Source organism: Terrapene carolina, unplaced genomic scaffold, assembly GCF_002925995.2.
Source record: "Terrapene carolina triunguis isolate 2854851 unplaced genomic scaffold, T_m_triunguis-2.0 Scaffold23, whole genome shotgun sequence".
Lineage (NCBI taxonomy): Eukaryota > Metazoa > Chordata > Testudines > Emydidae > Terrapene > Terrapene triunguis.
Window position 1 is genome coordinate 28,248,550 of NW_020664374.1, and position 24,180 is coordinate 28,272,729.

At 39.2% G+C, this 24,180-nt stretch overlaps 1 protein-coding gene across 1 annotated transcript in view; it reads right to left on the minus strand.

Annotated features, from left to right (window-relative positions):
* LOC112112035 (dystrophin) overlaps positions 1-24,180 on the minus strand; it is a 1,981,667-nt gene that overhangs the window by 1,543,910 nt on the left and 413,577 nt on the right. The window contains exon 2 of the mRNA XM_026649948.1: positions 18,690-18,751. Coding sequence (XP_026505733.1) covers positions 18,690-18,751 — 62 coding nt within the window. The remainder of the gene's footprint in view (positions 1-18,689; positions 18,752-24,180) is intronic.

Consider the following 24,180-nt stretch of genomic DNA (forward strand, 5'->3'; position numbering starts at 1 on the left):
CACGCCGAATCCCTTGGCCCCACCCCCAAGACTGGAGCCCCTTCCTGCACCCCAGAGCCCGCACCCCAACACCCACCCCCAGTCCAGTGAATGTAAATGAGGGTGGGGGAGAGTGAGCCACCAAGGGAGGGGGAATATAGTGAGTGGTGGGTGAGGCCTCGGGTAGGGGTGAGATAGGGAGCGTGGCCTTGGGGAAGGTGTGGGGCTAGGGTGTTTGGTTTTGTGAGATTAGAAAGCTGCCAACCCTATCCTTCCTACATCACTTCTCTATCTCTTAGCCCACTTCTGGGCTTACCAATCAAGCTTCCTCTGCTTCCAATGGCTAATCCACCCCTGTGGGCTTCTCACCAGACTCTGTAGTCCAGGGCAGGATCCCAGGGCTTACTTTCCCCATAGAACTCCTCCTTGCCCCTAGCCAAATCTCCTTCTCTCTAGGGCAGTGGTGTCCAAAATTTTCCTGTCACACACTCTTACCAGTAATGGAATCTCTCCAGAGTCCCCCACATCACAGCACAGTTGGCTCAGCAGAGGAGCTTGGGCTGATGACAAAGCTGGGGTCAGAAGTGCGGATAGGGAAGGAGCTGGGACTAGAGTCAGAGCTGGGCTGTGGGCGGAGCAGGGGGCAGAGTGGAGCTGGGGCTGGGGGCGGAGAGGAGCTGGAGCTGGGGCTAGAGCAGGGCTGGGTGGTGTTCCTTCCCCGTGGGGGCTGGCCCGGGCCCAAGCCACATGCCCCCCCAGACATTCCTCCACACACCCCTAGGCAGACATGTCCCACAATTTGGGGATCACTGCCCTAGGGAATAACTGCAGAGCTACTCAATTTCCTGGATTTATATAAGGAGAGCGTGCTGGGCAGCATCTTCAGTCACACTTTATCAATTCCTGGCCCTCCTCCAGGTACAGCCTATAAGGTTAATTGGCCCATTTTAACCTGGTCAGGCCATGTGTGGGATGGTCACTGCATCACAAACATTTATACTGCAGTTGGTGCAGAATGCAGCTGCTTACTTATTAAACAGCAACATGGCAAATTACCTCTGTGTTTTGCAATAGATTCACATTTGTTTATAGGTACTATTTAAGTGTTGTTTTTTATTTATAAAACTGGTGAGCACAGAGCTGGTTTAAGCGAAGATTTAAACATGTGGTGTAAATTGGAATAGGATAGCGAACAAATTCTAACATATTCCAAAACTCTAATGCAGACATCAGTGATAAGCTGGTCAAGTTGAAACCCAGTGGGAGAGCCCAGTGTTAACCTCTACACTGACTTGTCCACTCAACTGCTTTAAGACATTTTAGTCAACACATTACAACATACCTTTAAATCCTAGTCAAAGCAAGGCCTTAGATGCCCCCCTTCTCTCCTTGTGATACCTTGACAGTTGTGTTCAATTGGGGTTTTTCACCTAAAATCTCTTGGTGTAAATGCCAACTCATTTTCAGTGGGGGTCATCAATGGTGGAACTTACTATCCCCAAGTGGTCTGGCAGAACCCAGATTTGTTAACCTGTCATGGCATAATGCAATTGGTTTCCCTGTCTTTTTCCCATCTGTGCTGTGAATGGAAGAAAATGTTTTTTGTTGGGTCGGGAGATTCTTTTGTACATATTGATCCATTTGTAACTTTCTATTTGATGTGTAAAACATGTAATGACTAAGAGTGTATCAATGTCTCCAGAAAGCCTGCATGGAGATTAAGGGGAACTCATATTCCATTGTGTAGTATGCAGTCTAAATCTCAATTTCTAGCCCCAATTTGGGATCAGTAGTCGTGTATGTACACAAATCTGAACTGTTTATGTAATATTTGAATGTCATCAGTATGTGGATTTTTGTGAGAATGTACTCATTTTCCAAGAGTCCAAACTCCTCCCTGTAAAATATTTGAGATTTTATATAATCATTTCTTGATTTGTTTTTCATATATTAGGCCGTGAGCTTGCAGTGGGTTCCAAGAGTTCACGCTATTTCAGCTGCGCTGAGTCCTACTAAAACTACCCAGACAGTGAATTACTCCCCAGATTTCATTGGGAGCAGAAAGAATATGTGGAAGAACTGCAAATAGGAAGTGTCTGAGAGTCACAATGCCTCCCAGAACTATTGCTGAGGTGATTCAGCTTATACACTACCCCTGCCTAAAGTTGGAATCTCTAGCATTCAACTTTTTAAAAGTGACTTCCACACCATTAAGGCTTTAAGAAACATGAAAAAAGGAGTTTACCACAATTTCTAAAGGCTTATTCATGAAAGAGACCATAAATATTTTTATTACATTAAGCCCACATACATGCCATTCCAAAAATAATAATGTGTTGTAGTTCTGTATATCCAAACACATCTGCCTGCTCCTCAGTATCCTAAGACCAGGTAACTACATTCTAGAAAGAGTCAAAACAACAAGTTATGGATACCTATGTCTGCATAGACATGTATAGAAGTCCTATAATTTTCTAGGTTCCAATGATTACTACCCATTTTTGCAGAATCTGAGACTTTAAGGGATTTTGTAGGTAATTTTGTAGTAAATTCCAATTTTTTTTGTTTTCAAAATACAGTGTCATATAACAAGCTTCACGACAATCAATGGAAACAAAATGTTACCCAATTGGAACTATAACATACCATTATAAAATAGTTTCATAGCCTCTCATAAACGGGTTTTAATGGAAAGGTATTTGGTGTTTACTGAAAATCTTAATCTCTATTAATCTAAAAATAAAAAATAACATTGCATTGCAATCATAAAAAAGAAGGGATTTATTTTAAACTGTTAACTAGATCCCAAATGTCAACACAACCAAATGACATCCTATTTTTAAAGCCACCAATACAGCCTGGAACATGTTACATGGGTTAGAAAAAGTGATGGTTTTGTCTAGGAAAGTTAGTCATGGTTACATAATGTGAAAAGAAGACTTGGGGCAGGAGATGAATGACAGACACTCAGATACGACAGAATATAGTCTGAGGAGAAAGTCCTTAACTCACTCAAAACTGCCTTCACCAAATAAAGACACTCTGCCAGAGAAGCATATTGTATCATGGAACAGGCCACCCAAATACCCTGAGAGAACTTGATTCAATACACAAAGAAGAAAACCTCCTCCAACCACACATCCCTAGTTGTCACCTGCAACCCAACTGGAACCCATACAGGGTATTGTCAAACAGCTACAGTCCATACTCGATGAGGACCCAGCCTGAGAGAAATCTTTCCTGAACCTCCACTTCTGACCTTCAATCAACCTCCCAAACTCTGCAAGCTCAACATATGAAGCAAGCTCCACACAGACCAAGACACCAAATCAAAGCAACACCTGATCCTGTCAGAACAACAGGTCCAAAACCTGCAGACATATCTCCATTATTTACAATGATCAATACCGCCAACAACACACTTTTAAGATTCATGGATCCTACACATCATGGAGCCTATCACAACATGTGGTGTACCTCATCCGGTGCGCTAAATGCCCCGATAACTATGTGGGTGTGTAGCGGGGTGGTCACCCACTCCTGCCTTAAAAGGCTTAAAACAGCCCAGGGAGAGGGCTGTGGCAGGGAAGGAAAAGCGGGGCTGATTGGGGAAAGCAGCCTCAGCTGGGGGCCATGCCCCAATCAGGCTGAGGCTGGTTTAATGAGGGCCTAGCTGGCCCTTATAAGAGGACTGGGGCCAAAAACCAGAGACACACTCTCTCTAGCTACATGGAGAGAGGAGGCCCTGGTTGCTTGGGAAGCTGAGGAGGGCACCTAGGGCAGAGCAGTGCTGGGGAAGGGAAGAGGGAGCTGGGGAGCTCCAGCCTAGCAGAGCCCCAGGCTGCAGGCCAAGGTGAGGGCCCACAAAAGGGTACGAGTGCTGCAGAGTGGCAGCCCAGACCTAAGCAGACATACCTGGTCCGACCCCCTCCCCCCTTGCTGATGATGAATGGTACAGGCTGCAGTCTGCCCCAGGGAGCGGGAGCTAGATGATGACTGACAGTTGCCACTGAGGCAAGGGAGGGATAGGGGGTGGGGGTTCCCCAGGGAGGGGAGACCCAGACTAAAGGGGTACTGCCAGGGGGCAGAACCCTCATCTAGAAGGGCACCGGGGTCTGGGAGGGACACGGGGTCAGCGGCAGGTGAGACGGCAGCCGGCAGAGGGCGCTCCTGACTGAAAAGAGCTAATTCCCTGGACAACCAGCAGGAGGCGCCGTGCTGGTGAGTTGTCACCCCGCCACAGGGTGAAACCAGACAATCACTACACTCTCAAATGAACTTACCCCAGAAAATGATAAAAGACAAAAACACCCTATCACCTGTGGGTGAACACTTTTCACAAAGCGATCACTTTACATCTGACCTATCAGTCCTCCTCTTCAAAGGAAACCTGCATAACACTTTCAAAAAATAAGCCTGGAAGCTTAAATTCATAACTCCACTAGACACTAAAAATCATGGACTGAACCGACACACTGGATTTGTGGCTTATTACAACAATCTGTAACCCACAAACTCCTCTCCCCCCTTTTTATCCTATGACTGTAGAGGTGTTAATGGGCCACTCTATCTTGAAAGGTCCCCTTAGAATATGTGCTAACTGGTTATGTTAAACAATCTGTTCCATCTTGTATTTAGCTGTGATGCTCAGAATACCATTCCGAGACCTGAAGAAGAGCTGTGTGTGGGTCGAAAGCTTGTCTCTTTCACCCAATGGAGTTGGTCCAATAAAAGATATTACCTCACCCACCTTATCTCTATTATATATAGATAAACTCCCCCTCCTGAACCATAGGCATGTGATGTTTTACTCCAATATTATAAGGTATGGTACAGATATTGTGGCTCAGCTGGTGCTACTATGCAGCAGTGTGAAACTATACAGCATTTCCCCTCCCACCAAATGTAATATAAATTGCTATATAGGCAAATATGGATGTAGTAGAGTTTTGCTTTTTTGGATATTTTGATGATAATATCTAGTTACAATGAATTTGGATCACAAGGACAATGATGCAAAATTTCTATATGTTTACAAATTTGAAAGCTAGACATGTTCACTCCTGAGACCATTATTGTAATGATATATTTAACTTCTTCCTATTTTTCTCACAAGCTCACTTATGTACTTATGTACATTGTAACTAAGAAAAGGGCATGTATTCAATTCTCTTTAGATGAATCTGCTGACTTAAAATGAGAACAGTGAAGATCTATGAGGCCTTGAATAAAAGATCATGAAGAACAGTCCAGGTTTGTGAGGGAAGAGGTGAGAGAGCTAAATCGATCTCAATTGATTTCCTTCAATCCCGCTGAAAGAGATTAGAACTGGAATGCCAGTGCCCACTATTGCTAAAAGTAGTATTTACCTTGCTTGGTATGCTTAATGAATCTAAATGGTACCCTTTGTTAAGTGGTTATTCTGCAAAGATTAGACTGAAGCAAATATGCCACTGAATGACTCGACTCATATTAGACAAAACATTTCAAGCAAGCATCTTAACCTCACCAAGGGCGGGGTTTATTTATAAAGAGAAGCTTATGTGTTTCTGACAATGAAGATTTACAATTGTAGGTTCACACAGAAACCTGTGCAATGATTTCCCTGAACATTTGTGGAAAAAGAGTAGCTTGCAGCAGAGAAGAAACTAAAAAAGTGAAAGTCTTGCAATTAACCAGAATATCTGCCACAACACTACACAATGTATATCAATGCAAATAAAATGTACTAAAAGATATCAAGATGAATTTCAGACAGTTGGGGGGGGGGGGTAGATGGTGCCCAGCCCTTACGTCCCATGGGAGGGGAGAGAGAGTAAGGACTCCAACCCTTGTGTAGTATGTGAAAGGACCAAAGAGAATTGCACCCTCACTGTTCTCTCAGGGGCCTATGGTGTCTCCACAGAGGTGAGAAGATGCAAAAGCAGGCAGAGCCATAGCTCCCTTTCCTCCATGAGCCAGTCAGCAGACTGGATGGGATGAGGGAGGAGGGTGCATCACCCCAAGAGGGTCTACTGGTGACCACCCTCTGAAGTGGAAGAAGGGAGCTATGAAATAAAGTAATAAGTGGCTGGTTTCTGTCATCACCTAGTGTCTGGGAGCTGGGGCTTGTCACTGCAGGAGAGTTGTGACAGTTGCTGGGAAGAAGAGGGTTTATGGGAAAGCATTGAAGACAACTCCAAAGATTCAGATAAGCATCAGTTTTGGATAACCATCCACATCTTGGTGCATATGTGAAATATCTTGACCGCTTGGAAGTTTGAATATCACTTTTTTAATTAAAGTCCCCATTTCCCCCCCACTCCAAGTGCTTCTATTTGAATCTTTCAGTCACAACCAAAAATATTTGTGTCATTTCTATGTTTTGCAATGAAAAAGAACAGGGCTACTGTATCCAAAGACATCTCTAATTGAGTGTGTTACATCAGTGAGGTCATGTGCTGCATGCCCCTAATGTTAGCATGCTGTAAGTAGAAGTACCTGCTCAAACAATAATTTGTTTTTATCATATCCCACTGACTGAAGACTACTCTGAATCCCTGATGTTTTCGGCTTTTGCAATGGAATTAAACCTGCATTTTAATCCATGGCAGCAGCCAAGCTTCACGTCAAGGCAGGGTTAAGAATCAGGTCAATATTTCCCTTTTACCACAAGACTGTGCAGAATTTTATGTTTTTAAAATATGCTGAAAATAAACCTGTTTTCCTACATATCATTCTAAAATATAATTTCTTGGTAACTGCTTTACTAATCTCATAGATCAACATTTTCATATTTATGAAATTAATGAAATTAACTTTTATGTATTATATGAAAGACACAGAGCAAAAAGGATTGGGGCTTTATTCACAAACGTGAGCCACTAAATGCTAGTTGAGAATGTACAGCAGGAAAAATGGTTCCTTTTGGCCAATATATAAATCTGTACTTAATTCAAGTGGAATTAGGTGCTAATTGCATTTTGTACCATTTTTTGTGCAGAGTGCACTAATATGGTTTCATTTACTTAGCACCTTACCTTTCAAGTGCTCTGTGAAGATTAAAAACAATTTTTAACATAAAGTAGAAATACTATATTTATAACATTTCAGTTTTACATTAAATTTTCATAAACTGTGTAATGTAATTGATTGCACTTGTTTTAATTCTGTGCCAAAAGAAATGAAAAATTAATAGGACAAATTCACTGGTTTCCAAGAGTACATCTTGCTGAATTTTACATAAGTATATAATTTATCAGAATAAAGAAATCCTTAAATATTATCTAGTGTTAAGCCAAACCTATTTTTACAGATCAAATTGCAAAGCTGAAGCACATCTATCATATAGCAACATTGTGTTTCCATATATTTGTTCTAGGGCTGTTGATTAATCACAGTTAACTCACGCAATTAACTAAAAAAATTAATTGTGTTTAAAAAAACATAAGCATGATTAATTGCAGTTTTAATTGCACAGTTAAACAATAGAATACCAATTGAAATGTATTAAATATTTTTGGATGTTTTTCTACATTTTCAAATATATTGATTTCAATTACAGCACAGAATACAGAGTGTACACATTTTATATGATTTATTATTACAAATATTTGCACTGTAAAAATAATAAACAAAAGAAATAGTATTTTTCAATTTACCTCATACAAGTATTGTAGTGCAATCTCTTTATCATGAAAGTGCAATTTACAAATAGAGATTTTTGTTGTTACATAACTGCACTCCAAAACAAAACAATGTAAAACGTTAGAGCCTACAAGTCCACTCAGTCCTACTTCTTGTTCAGCCAATCACTAAGACAAACAAGTTTACGAGAGACAATGCTGCCCGCTTCTTATTTACAATGTCACCTGAAAGTGAGAACAGGCATTGACATGACACTGTTGTAGCTGGCATGGCAAGGTATTCAAGTGTCAGATATGCTAAAAATTCATACGCCCCTTCATGCTTCGGCCACCATTCAAGAGGACATGCTTCCATGTTGATGTTGATTGTTAAAAAAATAATGTGTTCATTAAATTTGTGACTGAACTCCTTTGGAGAGAATGTATGTCTCCTGCTCTGTTTTATCTGCATTCTGTCATATATTTCATGTTATTGCAGTCTCGGATGATGACCCAGCACATGTTGTTCATTTTAAGAACACCTTCACCGCAGATTTAACAAAATGCAAAGAAGGTACCGATGTGAGATTTCTTAAGAGAGCTAAAGCACTTGACCCAAGGTTTAAGAATCTGAAGTGCCTTCCAAAATCTGAGAGGGACGAGGTGTGGAGCATGCTTTCAGAAGTCTTAAAAGAGCAACATCTCGATGTGGAAACTACAGAACCCAAATCACCCAAAAAGAAAATCAACCTTCTGCTGGTGGCATCTGATTCAGATGATAAAAGTGAACATGTGTCAGTCCGCACTGCTTTGGACTGTTATCAAGCAAAACCCATCATCAGCGTGGACACATGTCCTCAGAAATGGTGGGCGAAGCATGAGGGGACATATGAATCTTTAGCACATCTGGCACATAAATATCTTGTGATGCCGGCTAGAGCAGTTCCATGTGAAAGCCTGATCTTACTTTTAGGTGACATTGTAAACAAGAAGCTGGCAGCATTATGTCCTGCAAATGTAAACAAACTTGTTTGTCTGAGTGATTGACTGAACAAGAAATAGGACTGAGTGGATTCGTAGGCTCTAAAGTTTCCACTGTTTTATTTTTGAATGCAGTTATTTTTTGTACATAATTCTACATTTATAAGTACAACTTTCATGATAAAGAGATTGCACTACAATACTTGTATTAGGTGAATTGAAAAATACTATTTCTTTTGGGCTCTACAGTGAAAATATTTGTAATAAAAATAAATATAAATTGAGCACTTTACACTTTGTATTCTGTGTTGTAATTGAAATCAATATATTTGAAAATGTAGAAAACATCTAAAATATTTAAACAAATGGCATTCTATTATTGCTTAACAGTGTGATTAATCACGCGGTTAATCATGATTAATTTTTTAATCGCTTTACAGCCCTAATTTAGTCCTATTCTGTTATACCCGGAGTTCCCCTCCCTACTGTAATTACAATATCACTGAAGAGAAAATCCACAAGGTGACAATTAAAATATATCCCATTTATGTCAACAGTGACTAAAAGGTGATATGTCTACTCTGACCATACTGCTGATTGTTTGATGGCCATAATACCATGAAGTAAATTCCTAGGGGAGAACTGTCAAAGCACCAAAATCACAACTGTAATTGGCATAATTGTTACCTCTATTTTTTTGTATTTACTTATACGCTGTAGCTCCATTGCTGTGCAAGGCACCTTACTGGTATAAGGTGACAAGGACCTCATTGTGAGACGATTGCAACATGACAGATAACAACATAGAATGACAACAGACTGTAGATAGTGAAGTAGGACAATTGACAGCCTGAAAAGAAACTTCACTTCTGAACTGGAGGTTGAGAGGATAATAAAGTACAATAGAGGTGCAGCTTATAGGGTAAGCTTACATTGGCTTTGTTCATGCTGTACCTGTTCCATAGACAAAGGCTCTAATTCATCAAAATACTTAAGCACATACCTAATTATAAGCACTGTGAAATACTCACACACTGGGTCCACTTGCCTGCTTAAGGTTAGGCACACACTTAAATACCTTCTGAACTAGGGACACAGAAAGGACGTTAGGCTTTGATTCAGCTAAAAAACATGCTTAATTTTAAGCAAGTTCTGAAGCCCATCTGTCATGGGATTCACTATTCACCACTGGGGCAACTCCTCACGACTTATCTGAGGATTAGCTCTCAACCAGACTGACAACCCCTCCTTTGGTTACTTGCTCCAGGGTCTCTCTGTCTCTCTCTGGACTCATTTTCTCCTTCGTCATGACTCAGGATGCTCCCTATTCGTGGCTTGGCCCTCCAGCCAGGTCACTATAGTTTTCCTCTTCCAGGGTATCAAAGTAGCTCTGGACAACTGTCTCAGACACTCTTCCACTCCACTGCCTAGACTGTGATACTTCCCCAGTGCTGGTAGAGGGAACTAGGGCCCACCTACTACTACAGGTTCCAGTCAGGGACTCTGTGACTAGAACACAATCTACACAATCCCAGACCCTGTTACTGTTTCCCTGGACTCTTTTCTACCTTCCCTCGCTATCTTCTGCCTCCTCATCTGTTCCCCTTTGTTTTCTAGACTAGAACCCTTACACCAACCCAGATTGGACTGAGGAGAGCCCACCTCCAGGAGTATCCTTAGGGGACTGTTTCTGCCTCTTTACACTGCTACAGTGTTACTGCTTTTTATCTCAGTGTAGCTGAGAATGAGGACCAGTAAATCTAGAGCACAGCTGTTAAAAGAGAAATATTTAATGAAAGTTTAATTTGTTTTTTTAATCTAGATTTTGATGGAAAATTTAATCAAACTGAAAAATTTCACCAACTCTAGTCCAGAGAGAGCAGAAATTGATGTCACTGCACACAGGAGAAGGGGTGAGTTATACCAGCTTAGACTCACCTGTGAATTTGGCCCCAAACATTGAAGACCTGTAGTGCTAGAGCACACTGCTGATTATCCATATTGTGCAAGAGATCCTGATTCAAGGATAACTTTGAATCTAATATTGCAAACATATGCTGGATTAAGGTACTGTTTTCAAAACATGGAAAGGACCAATGGGTATCACTGGAATTTGAACGCACATATCTGATCTTCTACATACATATCTGAAAGTTCTTCCAGATGTTCATTTACCATACTCGGTAGCTGTCTTCACTTGACTGGCATGTTCCTTGTCAAGATAGTAATTTTTAGAACACCGTTACTAAACTTTGTAGGCAATTGTTTTTTTTTGCGGGGGGGGGGTGTCTCCTCTGCCTCTTTTCTTTCTTCTTTATCTTTTAAAAAAGTCAAATATTTTATACTTTCCTGCTTATTAATTTGAGTCCAGTGAGACTAAAGAAAATGGCACAGCTAATAAAATCATAAGTGCATTAGTCTCAGTGGGTGACACAATTTTATAAGTGCTAGCCCTTCAATAGATCTGTAAATCCATCCAGTAATGTCTTCCCCTTTCAGTGTCCTAACTTCTTGTACTGTAGTTTGCATTCATTGTATCATCAGTGGTGGGTTTTGGTTTAATTTACATGTCAAGAAGGGCACTAGATTGACAGCATGGGAAACTGAAGGCTTAGCCACAGAACAGATACATGAGAAACAGTAGTGCAAATTTCCCCACAATGGCCCATCTTATACTCAACCCTCCTCTGGTGTAGTACAGTGTCCTTGACCTTTAAATCCTTGTCCTCCACTCTGCAAATTCCAGTCATAGTTCTAACTGTTGTGGTAGTTTCTGCGATATGGACTTTTGTGCACAAGGGGTCCAATTCAAAACCCCTAGGGACACAGTGAAGTTCCTGAAATTCTTGAATTATTTCAAAGGCCATTGAATCAGATCCTAGGACCTTGACTGACACCATCAAACCATCTTGCATAAGCCACCAAATAGCCATCAATGGTAACTAGTTTTGATTATTATGCAACTGGAGTTCAAAATTATAAGTAACTTAAAAAATAAAAACTGCATATATTGTCAGATGTGTGAGCCATTCAGTCACCGTTCAAGCCACCACCATCATTATATCTTGTTCTCTAAAAATTGTTTCAGAAAGGCAGCCATGTTAGTCTGTATCAGCAAAAAGAACAGGAGTACTTGTGGCACCTTAGACACTAACCAGTTTATTTGAGCATAAGCTTTCGTGGGCTACAGCCCACTTCATCAGATGCATAGAATGGAACATACAGTAAGAAGATATTTATACCTACAGAGAACATGAAAAGGTGGAAGTACCCATATCAACTGTAAGAGGCTAATTAATTACGATAAGCTATTAACACCAGGGGAGAAAAACTTCTGAAGTGATAACCAAGATGGCCCATTTCAGACAGTTGACATGAAGGTGTGAGGATACTTTAACATGAGGAAATAGATTCAATTAGTGAAATGACCGACCCATTCCCAGTCTCTGTTCAAACCTAAGTTAATGGTATCTAGTTTGCTGTTCTTTCTAAAAATTGTGAGCACTATCCCACTTGTTTAGGTCTTGTCACCTGTTTGGTCTTGTCATTAAGCTAGATTGTAAACTCTTGAGGACAAGACTGTCTCTTTACTACATGTTTGTTTTCATATCATCTACTACAATTGGACCATGCCCCTGAATGCTACTGTAAAAATCACCAACATAACTAGAAATGGTCACATTTCAGAACTATTTTTTCCCCATTTCAAAATTGCCTTTTCTCAAACTTAAAATTTTCTTTAACAATAGTAGTTCCCCTCCCCCCCATTTTTTCAATTATACTGTAAAATGAACATTTAGTCTTTTTTTTTCTTCTCCCTTTTGGTCTATCACTTTTCCTTGCCCTCATCTTTTCATTTTTCAGTGACAAATGTTTTTTTGTGAATTTTTGTGAATTTTTCAACCAGCTCTGAAATTGAAAGTGAACTGCTGTATTTATGCCATAGTAAAAAGTACATTTAAGATGTATAATAGGCTTCTCTGTAAATTTGTACACTAAATATTTGTCCAGCCCTATCATGAATGCACCAATCAATTTAAACCCTGTGCACTCAAAAATGCCTATAAAAGAAAAGCAAATTCATCTTGCTGACATGCAGTATTTGAAGTTTAAATGTTGAAAACTCATCCACAAATTAGTGTTCCTGTATGCAACCCACTTATAAGTCACAATGTTGAGCAACAATTCAGAATCTAAAATTAGTCATCAGAATATGACATACAATTAAAACTGACAAAATGCACAATACTTCGCTATTTGCTTTGTCTTTCAGTGTTCATCTTTTTTTATCACCATCATTAGAATTGTATTTGTTTATTTTGAAATATCCGTTCCATCAGGAAAGAGTGAAATCAATTATTCTCAACACCTGGTGAATGTTTGTTGATTTCTTTTGCCCTATGTGAATGCACTGATTTTCTGGCATTTTTTGCTATTCCGGCACGGTCTAGACAGGGTTCAAAAATTAGTTGTCATTTGTAAGTGCCTTATTTTTTGTGTACTATTAGATAGAGATTCAGACATCAATAATGTTTTCTACTATGGAGTCTATTATGCAATTCATTAGTAAAAATATTTAAACACTGATATCACCCAAGCTCCTGTAAAATGCACTGTAGACATCATTAAAGCACTATAGTTACATTTAAACTATTTACTGTAAAAGTCTATGTGATACCTATAAATAGCCTCTACATTATGCAGGCTCTGTTAGAAAATAAAATTAATTGTCATTTACAATTTAGAAAAAGTTCGGATCTTAAAAATAACCATCCTGCATAGGACCAACATACCTCCTGTAATGATTCTAATTAGTTTGCAGTGTGCACTATTAATAAAGAACTAGGCTACGCCATGCACCTGTGCTACACTTATGCACACAGAAAAGAATCTCATTATATTACAAATTAACCTCTTTGGAAAAAAACTCTTTTCTATCATTTTAAATGAAACAATATTTAAAAAAAGAAATATGCTCCACATTTTTAAAGCTGGCATGACTCAAGTATCACATGTCAGTTACATGACAGTAACTGCTAGGTCTACTATCTCATGACTAATCACAGAAAGGCAGGTAGTCTGGTGGTTAATGTTAAGAGAGAACTGGACTTGACATAACAGTAGCCATTTTCTGTATTCAGCCACATTATCAGAAAGCGAGAACACCATTTAGTCAGGAATAATTTGGTCTCTGACTAAGCAGACAAAACAGCTGCACAGCTGAACTGTTGCTAATAAGGATAGATAAAGTGACACATTTATGAGACTGGGAGGGAGTGTGGATCGCTGATCTTGGATCTGGGGGTCTATGACTACGAGTTTCTCGCTGGGAGTTGCTTTGCTGATAACTAAAATTATGAGTTATTTACTGATGCTAGGGAAATTGTTAACTCATAGTAACTGCTAATGGGTTATGTGCTTTGTTCTGAAAACCTATAAAGAGAGTAGTTAGAGTATGCAATTTGGAGAAGTTTGGAGAGAGAGATTTCAACGAGCTAGGAGACTGACCTCCATCTCCCCAGCGGCTAGGAGAAAGGCTGTCCACCAGAAACCTGCTGCTGATCACTTGACACCACCTCAGACTTTGGGTAATTAAGTCTGGGGTGCTCTAGACTACTGCTATTTTAGACAAGTGCTTTAGACTCAATAAAAACAAGGATTTTTGAGTGAAAGCATTCTTGTGTGTACCAATCATTTATCAGACAGAAGCACTTATTTAGGACTTGAAACTACCTAAAAAACAGAGACTAGTTACCATAGTTTCAGGTTCAGAAAACCCCAGATAACAGTTGGAACATGCAACTGTGATTCAGGCCTCCTCAGTTCTAGTCTCATTTTCTGCTTTTCAATTTACATATTCCCTTTTATCTTAGCGCTCTTGCCAAAGATTAAGAGCCAAATTGTGGCCCCTCTCATCTGCATTGGAGAGGAGTTGCTCACCCAAGTATGCTCACTGAAATTAATGGGATTACTTATGCAAGTAATTGCTCACTAGTGAAAATAAGATTCCACACTCTAGCTCTGCATAATTAAGGATGGAATTTTCAGATGCACATAAATGATTTAGGACTTGTCTATCTGGGGACACCTAGGAAAGTGAAAATGAATTAACTAAACATGTGAAGTTAAAGCACATAAGTTATCCTTCAAGGAGGATTAAACTAAAGTAAACTGGCCAGTTTATGTCTGAAGGAGAGCATCTACACAGGAGTTTAATGTGCTTTACTTTTGCACACTAACTTCATAGCTTTAGTTGATTCCTGTTATCTTTCCTGAATGTACACATGTCCTTAGGAGCATTTGTCCCATTGCATTCCCATAGAGGACAGAAAGCATGTTACTTTTAGCTGCACGTAAAGTATCTAATCGTGCAGGTAAAAAATAATTGAGTTTCTCAGTGAAAAATCCACATGACAAACATAGCAACTTCACACTGCAAAATCACCATTGTAATGTCCTAAATATATTGATGTCACTTCCATACCCCCTGCAAAACCAAACAATGTATAGGGTCATAAAACAAGCCTAGCACCCATCTGGTCACAGCTGTGCCAATCCCCACTTGTCACAGTTTGAAGTAGTAAGTATGGCTCCTTTGCCTCTGACAGAGAACAAGACAATGCTTCACTCCTGCTTCCACCTCCCTTAGGCCTGGTCCACACTACCCCCCCACTTCGGACTAAGATACGCAAATTCAGCTACGTTAATAACGTAGCTGAATTCGAAGTACCTTAGTCCGAACTTACTGCGGGTCCAGACGCGGCAGGAAGGCTCCCCCGTCGATGCCGCGTACTCCTCTCGCCAAGCTGGAGTACCGGCGTCGACGGCGAGCACTTCCGGGATCGATCCAGGATCGATTTATTGCGTCTAAACCAGACGCGATAAATCGATCCCAGAACATCGATTGCCTGCTGTCGGACCCTCCGGTAAGTGTAGACGTACCCAAAGTCTCAAAAGGTCAGTTTCTTTCCTCCCTCCCTCCCTTCCTTCCAGTATGTTTGACAGCCTATTGTCTCCCAACTTAATAGGCTACCCAAACAATTCTAGTATCAGAGGGGTAGCCGTGTTAGTCTGGATCTGTAAAAAGCGACAAAGAGTCCTGTGGCACCTTATAGACTAACTGACGTATTGGAGCATAAGCTTTCGTGGGTGAATAGCCGCGTCTGACTCTTTGTCACTTCAAACAATTCTAGTAACCGTAATGACAAAGGTTACTGGGTATAGGGCAAAAAATAAAGAGAAAACCACAAAGATACTAAACAGAATAGAAACCACTTTATAAAACTGATTAATCACTTTGAAAAGCCTAACTAATCACACTGTATGATCTGTTACAGAGTACAGTAGTTAAGCAAGTGGTTAACCTTTTATTTATTGGAAAGATTCTGTCTTCCCCAAAAGCTGCAGTCTTGTCTTTCTCTTGATGTCTGAGACAGGTGTGTCTCAAGCTATATGAAGCCTTGGTTATTTATGTCACTACAGAACCAAGAGATATAAAACCAGATCCTCAGATAGTGTAAATCAACATAGTTCTGCCAACATCAATCGAGCAATGACACTGTACATATGCTAAGAATCTGGCCCATAGATCATTAAGGTTTGCAACTCTTAAATCTATTAGTATTTTGGCACTACTTCACTTTGGACAAAACCCTAATAGAAAATACCAGGTATCCACTTGCAATGCTGCATCCATAAATATTAATCAGATCTCTTTTGCCCCTCTGAAGTCTCACATCTCCAGATTCTCTGCACAGGCTGCAGCTGTATGGGAAAAGAGGCAGAAGCCTGAGAATAACTTGCTCTTTGAAGCTTGTATAACTCATAATAATGCCATGTGGCTCTCTGTCCCCGTCTAGTGGTTAGTGAGTTTAAGAATTTATTACTGCCTCTGAGCTAAGGGACCTTGTACAATAACTAAGAGGTAGTAATGATAATAATAAAATATTAACAACAACAACAACAACACGCAGCTCTGAGGTAGTGCTTTTCATTATTAGATCTCAAAGCCCTTTCTAATGAAGGTTCAGTCTCCACATATGATCTAACCCAGGGATGTCATTACAAACGTGTCAAGAGACAATAGTTAACATTGACCAGAAAAGCATTAATTTTTCTTCCTAGTATGTGATCTTAATAAGGCACACGTTGCCAAACCACAGACATTTTTAGGCAAGTTAAACACACTTAAATTAGGAGACAGATTTTCAAAATTTTACCATTTATGATTGAATATATGCAATATTTGGATTATTATTGTATGTAGTGGGCATGTGAGACTCAATATCCTAGAGTTTCAGTCCGGAACAGGGAATGGAGATTACTTGGATGTGACTGGTATTCTGGGTGTTCAAGAGATGTTTGGTGCACCTTGGACTTAAAAAACAAACAAACCATTTGCGGGGAAGGAACTCAACTCAGCAAGTTATCTTTGACGACAAATGAGTTTATTCCTACGGTGTCCCTAAGGTGTGAGGACATTTGAAATTAGCCTTTTAGTTAGGTCCATCTCTACTTGGGTTTTTTTTGTTTTTTTGCCAACTGACTCACTCATCCCAGAATATTTCATACTTGATTAATGAAATGGATTCTATTGCTCCTGAGTAAGAAAGAGGAGTGACATAACATATTTTACCATCTGTTTATAATTAATGCAGACCCTTAAGGCTAATCAGCTTAACAAGACACACTTTTGAAACTATACAGAAGCTATCTGAGCCAATTCTACAATCAAGACTCTTCATTTAAAAATTTCACACACTGTATTGTGCAACATAAAACTACAGTGATGACAAATTATAAACCATGTTATCACAACATACCACATTAGCATTACTAAATTAACATCACTTCCAACAGAGTAACCCCAACATCATGCATATGAGCAGAGCTGGAAGTACGGATGGGGTTGAGTCACAAAACTGAGATCCCAGATTTCTGACATTTTCTGAGGGTGATCTTTTAGTTTGCTCCCTGCTGGAGAGAGGGGGTAGGTATGACACTTTTATGCAGATCTGTGTTCATATTCTGAAGACCTTCTCTCCCAATGTTCTAGAGCATTTGAATCACAAGGTTTGGTTCTAGCTTATCTATTGTTAGAACTATTACACTGTGTTTTGGAACTGATTATATCATTATATATTGGGCGGTTGGGTAAAACCTTACTAAAGCTAGTGGGTGTAACAGCTGCTCTTCATTCAAGATAAACGTAAAATGCAAGTGAACTCCTTTATGTAATAGATAGCTGAAACAATATGAGCTACACCCCAAAACATAATCCACATGCATGACTGGAATAGGATTTCAGCCATGTGATCTGAAAGGTTTCGACAGGGGTCTGAATGAAAATACCGGGGGGGGGGGGGGGGAGGGAAGGGCTTGCTTATTGTTTGATGGAGCTGTGTGTGAGAGAAAGAAAAACAGAAACACAAAGAAGCACACAGACAAGGCAGTAAGGAAGCCCCAGAGAAGCACTTGAAGTGAGACCCTGAGAAAAAGCTAATATAGAAAGTGGGCTAAGTGCTGGCTGGAAAGAGGCTTGGAATGGCGAACAAAGAAACTGTCTCTTACTGTTTGATTCCTACTGTGTTCAGGGAAACAGGACTTTGTGTACATTCTTTATAAATAAACTGGATTGCAATAAAGACATATCTGATTCATATTATCAATTTCTCCACCTAACGGAAACAACCCACAAGATGCTAAATATTGGCTAATTGGTCAGGTCTAGGGAGGTAACAGTATTGTGCAAGAAGCCTGAACAGAAATTTATTCACATACACACATTAATCTTCAGGTCTTTAAGATTTGATTTGATTTTTCAGAATTGGAGAAATAAGGCAAAGGGATAATTGTGTTCTTCCAACTTTCTCAAATCCTTTCAGTGATAGAACTGCAAAACCAAGAGGGATTACAGAGAAAGGTTTCAATATTAAGAGCCATATTTTCAGAAGAGCTCAGCTCCAATTTAGACAACTAAATGAAGGAGTTGTGTTTTGCTCAATCCCCAGCTGAACTCTCTTGCAAATTTGGTCCCAATTGTGGGAAGTAAGCTCTTTCGAAAATCTGATTGTATATGTACATAACAGTCTTTGATTTATAAAGGAAAACAGGAAATTCCCTTACCTTAGCAAACTGTGCATTTACCCACTTTGTGAATGTTTTCTTTTGAACATCTTCCCTTTCATCTGTAAACAAAACCAAAGGCATTTATTAATATCAATATCATATATGTTTTGACCGGAGGAAAAAAAGTCCCTAATATTATTATGAATGGTTGTTTCCAATTATGAAAAATTGTATATAATATTTGATGCTGTATAATTAAATAAAAGCCCTGTCTACACTGCTCTGCAGTGCAAACTAATGTGAACTAGGCAACTTTTAGTTTGTGCCAGTAGTGTTCACATGGGGCATCTAGAGTACGGCGCTTTGGTGCGCTCTGCAATTTACACCTTGTAATCCACGCTGCGGCGCAGAGTCGGTGAGTCCAAAGTGATCCTCACTACCAATAACACTTTAGATAATCAAATAGAGTGCAAGTTACATTAGAGAAAATAAATACAGCCCATCTAAGTGAGGGTTGAGATATTATTTCAGTACCTGGATTATAGGACAACAATCTCTCTCTTTTTAAAACTATTAAATATGCCTACTCGTACACTGCCTGCTATTCTGGACCTTCATGATCTAGAAAATCATGGCTGTTTGACAGACTGCAAGAGGCGCTTTCATAGCATACATAGAGCATGCCACGTCAGTGGGACCCAAGAAAAATCAAGGAAGGGATTTGCAATTGAAGATCTGCCCACACACGCCACAGGAGAAAACATTTGTGCCTCTTGACCTTGCCTTCCCATCAAAGGTTTCCCACTTCCCCAATTACAGAAAAGCATTAGCTGGCACAGTGCATCCATAACTAGTATGTTTCCTCTCATTGGCACCCAATTAGGAGCGAACCTCTGCTCACATATCTGTATAGGGATCATCAGCAAGAGTCCCTAGGAAGCACAGCATAGAATTTCTAGCCTGCAGGGGAGAGACTAAAGTGGCTTGTGTCCTCCCGATTCTGGATTGCTCTGGAGGCTAGAGCTGTCTAAGTCATGGCAGCCTCCCTGGGCTGCCTGAATGGACTACAATAGTTCCTTTAAACCTTACAGCCCTTCCACCAAGTATAACTTCCCCTAACCTTAACCCTTCCCCATCAGGCTCCCTACCTCAGGGCATGGGAGTTCATGGAAGGCAGCCTTCCAGCTCTGTTTACAGGGCTTGTGCCAGGGGAATCCTTCCCCAGCCAGAACCAGGGCTTTTAGGGCCCCTTTAAACTACTCCAGACCTTTTACCTTTCATAAAAGGCCTGGAGTGGGGGCTAGTAGCTCACCCTAGACTCCAACATAGTGCTCTGTCCACAAACATGAGGACTGTAATGATGATGACTGAAAATGGACAAATGTAGGGAAAGCAGCATATAAGAGTAGAGTTTTGCCCTAGGTTATGTAATCACATAAGAAACAAATTAGTGGCTTCAACCTAGTGTCTGATGATTATTTGTCCACGTCACAATAGAGACAATTCTGTAAGCAATAACACAGAGGAATCTCTTTGCTAGAATAGCAGGATTATTTTAAATCAGAAATGAAGTGCAGAGGCAGGAGTTTTGTGGGGAGCATGGCATGGTGCCTGTATTAAATGAAGCTACAGCCCATGCCACCTCCCTCCCCTTCTTGTGAGCAGTCAAGTTCACCCCATTTTAAAAATAAAAAATAATAGTAATTCTCATCCGAAATGCTCACGGATTAATAATTTTAATGGATTCAGTTGACTCTGAAAGGCAGTTGCAGATGAACTACATGAGGAATTCATGGTATTAATAATGTATTTCAATTCTTTTTCCTTTCTATGAGACAAGACAAGGCAAAGCTTTATGATACAATTACATCTTTTGTTCTCAGAAACCTTGCTTGAATAACTACCACTAAATGTGTCTTTTCACAGGAATGCTTTTCACCTATAACAATAAAGTATACTGATAAAATATGAATATGAAAGATAAAACTATTTTGTTACAAAAATTGTCAGAAAGTTAAAAAATATGCTGCATGTAGACATTATGAGTAAAATGAGAGATTTAAAATAGATTGTGAAGACATTAGGAGCCATTTGACATTATATATGAAGTTTTATGTATCTATTGAGTAAATAACACAATGGGGATATATTTTAAGCAAACAACTTCACTTCATATTTACCTTTTTATTACATTTTGTATAAGTCTATTCTATGCAATAAATTATTGTTATTTTTATGGCACCATTTTCATCACAATGTATGGCTTATTATACCATATACAGTGCATTACAAATGTAGAATATCAATCTGTATTTCACTAGCAAAAATGTCAAATTATTCATTAGCACAAAATCACATCATTTTAAGTTCCAGGATGACCTGATTTCAAAAGATACTGAAGTGATGGCTGGAAGAATACTTTCTATTATTTTTAAGCATAAAGAGTCAGACTTTAATTCCCAGTATCTTTTAAAAATTAAATATGTATTTTCAAATGCAAAGTATAGTGCTTCCATAGAGAGAGTTATAGTCTACACAATTCCTGGATGTCAAGGTTTTGGGATATAATTAAATTTTTTACAATAATTCCTTGTTTACTTTCTCCTTGCCAGTCAAAAATATTATTGCTATAATAGATGTGGTTACAAAACCACCAATTTCCCCTTTGAAGGATTTCAGCTCAGAGAACTGATAGTTTCACAAGTATTCATGAATTTAAAACAGGGTAACATGTTACTACTTTGCATGGAAAAAACAGTCCTTATAAGTTGTCTCACTGAAAATTAGCCAAAGTCGCTAACAAAAAGGTCAAAACACCGACTATTTATTTGAGTATCTGGGAAACACCGACTATTTATTTGAGTATCTGGGAATGTTGAGGTTTGGGGACAAGCTAATGTAATCAACACCATTTTGCATGACCAAAATAATCCCACTTCTGATTTTGCTCATCTCCTTTTGAAACACAATATACTGTACTTGGAACCATTTCATAAAAATTAAAGCTGGAGAACGACATATTACATCAAGCAATCTATTCTCCTGCCAATGCAGGATTGTTCCCAAGAGTACATTTTCTAGAGTTTTGTCTTTTCTAGTATTAAATACCTCAAGCAATGGCACTTGCTTCTTTCCTAGTCAGCTGTTGGTTGAAAGTGACAGTTTTAGAAACTTTAGCTATTTGTGCATCTGGCAGCAATGAAGGGTCCAGAGGATACACAATCTGCAGTCCACCTTGATTATTACAGGGCTTGTGCCTTTGGTAGTGGGTGATTGTGAGGTTGGTCACAATGGTTTCCTTTGCCCATCAACACTACCTCCCTTTTGCTGAGTTGAATGTCAGTCAGCGGCTTGCCATACAAGTGCTGCTCTCTCCCAGGCTCCTGGGATATGTAGGAGATGGTGTTCTTTGCAGGAATACAAAGGAAGTGTAGAGCTGGGTGTCTTGCATATATTTGATTTGATGTCATAACACAAACTCCCACAGCATCTTCACATAAAATGTGAAAGTAAATTAACGCTAAACAGATAGCTGCTTCTGTTTAAATGCCTCTTAATGCCATCCCAATGTGCAGCTTTAAGCATGTTATTAAAACAGAGGACCATTTTGTATAGAGCATATATGTGATTGTGGAGACGGGAAGAAGGGAGGCACAGCTATTATCTAGTGCCCAAGCTTAATTTCTTTCCCACGCTGGGCTACTGTATAACATATTCAGAAACAGTGTTACTTTTCCACACATTTACATGCAAGACATTGAACTGCTAATCACAGATTAATTAATGCCCATTGAGCTAGTAAAAAGCAGGGTCTCCAGAGTAATATGGGAGTTAAATCCAACCATTTGAATTTGTCTCTCTCACAGTCCAAGCGATGCTATGCAACCTTTGCACATTTCCACACACAACTCTCTTCCACTGTTATCTTTATATAATGATCATTCAAGTATACTTTCTTTTCATCTCTATTGTTTCTAGATGCTTGCTTTGACAAGTTTATACCACAGCAATTTGTTTGTGGCAGCCTCCCTACAAAGAATCAATTTTGTGTTAATACATGGCACATTCAGTTTCCCTATGGAAAGTAGAGAAATACACACACACACACACACACACACACACACTTTTTTTTTTTTACCTAGATTGAAGGACTGAATACCAGATGTGGAAACTAAATGACATTTGTTTGGATGTAGTAAAAATGTGCCAAAAACACCAACCTGCCACTTCTGAATTTCTATGTTTATAATAGATACTTTAGTGACAGCCAGATGAATGCACTTGCAGCTGTTTTTACTGTGAGGCAACAAAAATAATCAAGTGGTCAGGTATGTAATTTCTCTAGATGTCCCAGGGTAATATACTGTGTCTACTGCACACTTCTCTTTAAAGCTGTCAGTCAGAATTCCTGTGGATCTCAGTTTCACTATTTGAGTGAATCTAAAAATGCAATACTGGAAATGTACCAAATTTCTCAAAGTAATTATAATGTGCAAATTTATAATCATTTCCCCCCAGCAAAAATATCACCTCTCTATTGTTTTCCAAAATCCTTGTCATGTAGTCGGAGGGTCTATGCTTAGCCCTATTGCAGTTTAGGAAATTTTGGGGTCCATATACGTAAATGGACAAAATAAGAGAAACAGATACTTCAATGCTTAAATTTATCTTGTTTTCAGGCACTATACCATCTGTTACCAGTGCATAGATCTTGCTTTTACTTTATTTTTTTTTCTCCTTTTAGCCTTTCCATGCATAAGGTATTGTGTATAGGTTATGGTTCAGGTGATCAGCAAAATACAGATTCTATCTCCAAACCTCTTGAGTTTGCTAAATTGAGCATTAGATTTGAAAGAAGTATTTTTCCAGGGCAGTGTTCATGTGAAATTGTGACTAGAAAAGAAACTGAAATACAGCACTAATAGAGCTAATCATATGGGGAAGGGACAGTTCTAAAAGTTAATCAGGTGACAATGCTAATAGAGGCACAAGTGTTACAGCAAAGAATGCTTAGGATCATGCAATCAGCCCTCAACAGGACTGAGGATGCTACTACTAATGATGAGTGGTTAGCAGACAATTTTCATAGCTGCTTAATGAAATATTTCACATTTGCAATCTATTACCTCAATGAAAGTTCTTCATCATTTCCTCAACTCTAGAAAACATTATATGATTATCCTTTAATCAAACTGGATCTACCTTTTATAAAGGAAAATATATTTTAAAAAAACATACAAGAAATGAAAGAAAATTACTTTTTTAAAATAAAGAAAATTAAACAGCTTATTTTGAGAGGATACAATAAGGTAAATAAAAACTCTGATATAAAGGCAGACTTACTTTTCAACAACAGAGTATACTTTTAAACAAGATACTTTGATGGATAGAGTTGTGATTGTGAATGAGAGCTATGTAAGATTTTCTAATGGCTCGTTTACACAGAGCAAGTCTGAACAATTTCACCACTGTGAAATGGTACAGCACTATATCAGTGTTATTGCAGACCAAACCAAAGAAACAGCCACTCTCCTGGACAAATCAAACC